We start from the raw sequence: 6,301 nt of genomic DNA, 5'->3' as shown, positions 1-6,301 counted from the left end.
CTCAGATTGGACAGATAGTCTAGCTTGCTGTCTTGATTTACCCTGCAGAGATCTGAGGAGCAGTTAACCATAGTCCTCAGAAATCCCCCGGAGTTTAGAATTCCAACACTTAGAAAGCGACGGTGAGAGACATCCAGTGAAACTGGAACTACACCGTAAATGAAACGCTGTTGATATAGACTACCAACATACTAACAGACCTATCCCACCATGGACACCATCTGTTTGACTTCCTGCCCTCTGTTAGACGCTTCAGGTCCATCAAATCAAAGACAGACTAAAAACAGCTTCTATCCTACAGCCATAAAGAACTGACAAACACTAACACCGACTGTCTACACCGACCATTAGCAATACAATACTTACAATTACAGCTGCATTGTAAAGAACACTACACAGATGTTTACATTCCAACTGCACCTTTTTATATTTCTTTGTACCTATTTATTCCCAACCATATTACTTGTACATAGGGCCACAACTCAGCAAATGTGCAATATCTCAGCTATTTTACTGTTTTTAAGAGGCCACAGCAAATTCGTTTTTTTTCTATAATATATATTTGTATTTTTCTCTATTTGTTATTCATGTTTTATGTGTCTAAAAGCACCATCCGGATTGCCAGAGAGACCCAGCACTTTTAAGTCCCGCCCCCACCGGGAAAACAATTCACAAAAGTCTCTTTGCCTCTTTGTCAATTCCATCTGATGGCAAACAACAGAAAATGCCTAAAAGCTGCCGAGTGGTGGGATGCACTAACATGGTAAAGAACCAATAACTGTTTTTATAAGTTGCTGCAGACTGCGGGATCCTGACAATAACTACCATTATGCCCAACGTGTAAAGGAAGCATTTTGTTACTAAGTCATATATCCAAAAGTCAGTTTTAGACTATATTTCTGTAGGTTAAGCTAAAGCATTTTGAGAGTTTTGAGACTTGTTACAGTGGAACGTGGATAAATCCGAAAGCTATACAGCATTAGCTTGCTAATACGTAGCTAACATTAGCTTATTAAAAGCTAACTTGTCCTCTCAGGTGGAAATAAGTTGCTAAAAACATGCTTTGAAATGCTTAAATCTGATGTTTTTAGCTAACTACGGCAGTTAGTTGCATATTGTAGCGCTGATTGTTTTCCTCTCCAGTGGGCATGGTTTTCAGAAAGCGACACAATATGCTGTCTTTATGTGTGCGCAATGACAAAAGGAATTCTACTCTATTCTTCTATGAAGACAGAAACTATTTGAGAAAGCATTTGTTTTGCAGATAATTTTTCCTGAACCACAGTGCAGTCACTCACTATGCAGCAGAGTCGTTGAGCTGATACTCTCGTGATCGATCAAAGCAGGTCTGAACTCCGCCATCTCTCCACAGTCTCTGAATCACGCCGGTCAGCTCTGCCGACATTACCCCTTCCTCAGCTGAGCTCGCCAGAACAAACAGCTGGCGAGCATCGTCCTGGCAATGAAGACAATAATTGTTGTCATTGTAAACTTGTTCCTGTGTTGATTCATATCACAAATGAGGATGTGGCTCTTTAAAAGTCAGGTTTATTAAATGTAGTTAACTTACCGCCCGTGCAGGTGTCCCAAAATCTATCTTTAACCGGCCCATCGCCCTGATGATGGCCATGATGGACTGGATGGTGTTGCTGTACACCACCACTTTGTACTGCTTGCACTCCTCTTCTGAGTAGCCATCTTCATGAATAATTCTGACAAAGAGCCCAAACTGAATTTTTTAGAGTCCATATACTGTACATATTTGACAGTTTGAACAATGGTTTTAACAAATGTTAACAAATTTCAAACATTTCATGCAACCCTGTCATTAGTGCTGGAATTTGAGTTTTGGTGAGCATGCAGCATCCCTAATGTGGGAACTGGGGTAGTCTATTCAGGCCCTGCCAGGCTACGGCTGGCCTCTGTGGCCATTGTTTAACATGTTATGCAAAAGGGAGCTACACTGCCTAAGCTGAGAGAAATGAGGGTCCCACTTTGCCGCCACAGTATTTCACAAAGATGAACCCTGTTTCTAGCCACATCTCTCCCCACCAGATTAACCTCTGACAACAAGGCTGCAGCTAAAAGTGGGAGTGAGTCTTTTGTCAACATAATAAAAAAATAGCATCAAGGTTTCTAAGAGGATGTAGGAGTTTGATATACTATCATGTGCAGGGTTATCAGGACTGTAACTTACTTCATCTGCTTTACTATTGTGCTTTTCCCAGATTCCCCGGCACCTGAAAAAAAGGACAGTAGTTATACGAGAGCAGCAACAAAAACACCTCTCATATGGATGATGGATCAAACCAGCTTTTCATAGCGGATGAACCTAATCTGATGTAATTTAATCATGCAGTGTATAGTATGTTTGCGTAAAAAATTTGAAAAAAGCACGCTTGAGATCAATTTTAATAACAGGTTCTTGACGGGCCTGAGGGAATGTATAATGTCAGGAAGTTCTCCTTTGTATGCTGCAGCGATCTGATGCACCAGTCAGTGGTTTGGGTGTATGGGTGCATTAAATCTGCTTTGCTATTTGTCAACAGCCATAGAAAGACACAGATGACAGTGTCACATGGAGGAATCAGATGCTAGCTGCTTATCACGAAATATGTATACCACAGGCTGGAGTTTAAGAGGTGTAGAAACACAGAGAGCATCATTGGAAATATTAGGTGGGGGCCTCATAGGGAAGTGAAAGCTTTCACAATATTATCCATCTGTGACAAATGTTGAACCGATGACTGGCACAGTTGATAGCAAAGCCTAAATTACAATAAAGACCATTGTGATAATGATGACTGGGACAATAATTTCACATGATGAACCTTTACAGTATTTCTACAACAATCAGCCAAACAGGAAACCGTTGTCACACTCCTGGCTGAGCCAGTGTTTTTCCACTGGAAAGACAATCCCAAATATTATGCTTATCTGGGCGTTAGAGAGCCGAGGGGCCATAAAAACATCACATATGATTAAAAAGTCTGTCTGCAATCTAAACAAAATAAACATGTACACTTGTTTACTGAGCCACAGTACAGTATATGTGCAACATCATCACAACATGCATTGTTGTCAACCAGCACAGAAGGTTTCTTTATTGAATAGGACATTTATTTGTATGATTTTGTATTCCACTTTAACAGAAACAAAGCAACCTCTTTATTATGATAATGGACAGGGAAAGTTCACACTATCCTATCCCTTCTGTGAAGATGGCTACAACCAACTATTAGGTGTCACTATGACAACGACATGGATGTGATCACTCACTAACTGTGTTTACTGGAATCATAAAGTTGATGTAGGGCTGCAACCAGGAGCGGACTGGGACAAAAATTGGGCTGTGGCAATTTCGGCCCATACTTGCCTAATTTCAGACAGGGACATTATTTGCTTTATAATTGCAAAGACCCAAATCGGCCCAAATCGGCCCAGGACTGCATCAGCCTTCTGGCATTTGCCCAAACTGCTAGATTGCCAGTCTGCCTATGGCTGCAACTAAAAATCATTTTCATTATCAATAATCTGATATTACTTTCTTGATTAATCCTGGTTCATCAAATGTGAGAAATGTCTGTATTTCCTAAAGCTAAAAGGTGATGAAATTGTTTTTTTGTTCAGCTCAGCAGTCCAAAACTCCCCAAAATTGAAAAGCACCTTAAAGCCAGGAATTTTGGACAAAATTTAGCCAAGCATATAGTCTAACCGGTAGGGTTGGGTACCTATACTTTTTGGGGTATCAACCGTATTATGGACTGATTCAAGAAAAATCAAACGGTGCCAGATTTTGTGACCTGAGAGCCTGTAAGGACGGGCTTATCTGTCCTCTCTGCATGTTGACAAAGAGCAGGGTTCCGACACACACAGAACTGCGGTTCAGACGGAGCAAAACTACGTTTACTCTGCAGTTTAATAAAGTCACAGTAAGTCACGGCAATGCTGGTTAAGCGGTTGCAAGTCTCTTTAAACTTTTCAAAACTTCACGCAGACAGCATTTGCGGCAATATAATATTAATGGCAAGCCGAAAGCAGTCACGGAGGAGTTACACTTCCGCTGGGACAGGCAGGCACATCAGTTAACTTTGGAGAGAGCCAGGCTAGCAGTTTTCCCATGTTTCCAGTCTTTATGCTAAGCTAAGGTCTTCTGGTTTGTTTCATTTATACTGCTGCAGTGACACTGTTGGCCTCTGGGGAAAATTGGCAGCATGATTGATTGGCTGTGCCAAATATAGCCCCCCTTACCAAGTCACTGCTAAGATCTGTGGAGGGGATTCAGTGCTTTGCCTCTGTAACATACATTGGCTAACTCTACAGTAGAATCTGCAATTTTCATAGCTGAATTTAATAAAAGGACATGAAAACAAGTGTGCACATGAAAAATTATATACCAAACTCACAAAACCAGTAAATAATGATCTCCACAAACATCTGGGGTGAGTTTATATTGGTAGTAAAGACCCTTTGGAATAATATAACCACAATAATTATAAGCAACTGCAGAATGAGTTTTCTGGCACAGGAATTTGAAAGATGGATACCTGCTTCCTTTTTAAAGCAGCCAGGAACAAGACTGAACCTGTAAAAAAAATTTAAATAAGGATGTACATTGTCTTTTTATGATTTTTATCCATAAAAGGTGGCAAAACATCTACTGCTAGTTAGAAATCCTTAACAGATGAATTCTGTCAAGGAGTCTTCTAGTAGATTAATGTTCAGATGGCCGTCCAACAAGAAATAAATCCACAAATTCTTTAGTAAAGCTGTCACCACCAAAAGAGATTTACTCCCGCGCACACAGAAGGCAAGGACAATTTGTGTTGATCCCTTCCCCTAGTCACCAATTCTCCTATTCATGGCATTTTTTGGCTGATCATCAACCATGGCTTCCTGCCAGTTCACAAACCAACTTTACACAGACATTCACTGAGTCGTCCAAACCCATGCAAGAGTCGGACTCCAAACCAAGCCTCATTTAACAAGAATCTGAAATGCAGATTGTTATATGAATTACTGTTCGTGGTCAAACAGGAGACCATTTTCATTGGAGGGCTGAGTTGGCGCTCCAACTCTGTGGTTTTGTACAAAGAGCAGCAGCCAAACTCTTTGTTTTCCCCCTATAGCTCTCTTGTCCCAGCACAGACAGGGAGTGGAGGGCACTGGCTGGAAAAATCGCTTCCCCTCAACTATGTGGTCAGAACTTTAAAATGAATGTGTCCATACAATGAGGCTTTAGCCTGCATATGCAGCACCACACATATTTGCTTAAAGTTAATCCTCTCAACTCAGTTAGCTACTGGCTGGTGGGATTCATCTACATCCTCGACAAAGTGACTAGTCATTACCCCTCAGGACTCGACTACCTAAAATAGCTTGTCCTCTTTGCAACATACGCAATCAGGCTGTAATCTATCAACAAAACAGTGGAAAGTTTGAGAAAAATCGCCTCACACTTGTGGGTATAAGTTACTCTGAAATGGTAGGAAGCAGATCTACTGGTATGGTTTTGTTCTGCCATCTTGATCTTTTAGATCAAGGTGCAAGAAAAATTAGTACAAACATAAAAGGATGACTGCCTTTCTTTGTAAAAACTAGTGCACTGCACGTTCAAAACGTGGCTTGTTCGGAACGATTCAATTGCTTGACCTCTGGTTTTGCTGCTTGCAGCTTTCTCGAGAACCGCTTATCAGAACAACTTCAAACTTGACAATGCGCTTCCTTGGGTCCTGTGCAATACACATCTGCCATGACATAGTTGCATTCACTAGCAATGGTAAAGTATTGATAGTTAGCTAACAGCTATTTAGGAACAGGCTGTTTCTGGTAACAAAAGTGGTAATTCTGAAAGTTACATCGCTGAGGCTTGAACTGTGTAGTCTGGCTATCACCAGACCAAGCCAAGCTTAATAGATTTGAGATTGAGCATTGGTCTGGTGAGTCTGCTCTGTATTTTTTCTGCACAACAGGCATGACCAATGGGCATAGTTCAAATGACTCTGTACGCAACTGGATAGTCCTTCAACAAATCAGACCAACGATCTGGATGGCGTGGAAGCAACATCAACGGGCTGCTGCGCTTTGGTGGCATTTGGTGGCCGCTATATTGAATGTAAACAAGAAGCTGCTTGGTCGCTTCTCTATTTGTTATTGTGTTAAAGTATGGTTCACTGGTTCTACTTATTATTTATTCATCATTCTCATTCTCTATTTCCGAGCTGTTCATACTGTTCATATGTTCATATTGTAATATAATACTTATATAACAACATACTCCTGCATACTTTGCACTCTTCAT

At 40.9% G+C, this 6,301-nt stretch overlaps 1 protein-coding gene across 2 annotated transcripts in view; it reads right to left on the bottom strand.

Moving 5' to 3' along the window:
- gnai3 (guanine nucleotide binding protein (G protein), alpha inhibiting activity polypeptide 3) overlaps positions 1-6,301 on the bottom strand; it is a 15,938-nt gene that overhangs the window by 5,940 nt on the left and 3,697 nt on the right. For both annotated transcript variants that reach the window (XM_032521143.1, XM_032521142.1), the window contains exons 2-4: positions 2,198-2,240; positions 1,571-1,712; positions 1,299-1,456 (exon numbers count right to left, since the gene is read on the bottom strand). In XM_032521143.1, the coding sequence (XP_032377034.1) occupies positions 1,299-1,456; positions 1,571-1,712; positions 2,198-2,240 (343 nt within the window). The remainder of the gene's footprint in view (positions 1-1,298; positions 1,457-1,570; positions 1,713-2,197; positions 2,241-6,301) is intronic.

Source organism: Etheostoma spectabile, chromosome 7 (assembly GCF_008692095.1).
Source record: "Etheostoma spectabile isolate EspeVRDwgs_2016 chromosome 7, UIUC_Espe_1.0, whole genome shotgun sequence".
Lineage (NCBI taxonomy): Eukaryota > Metazoa > Chordata > Actinopteri > Perciformes > Percidae > Etheostoma > Etheostoma spectabile.
This window is presented reverse-complemented; position numbering and strand designations above follow the sequence as displayed.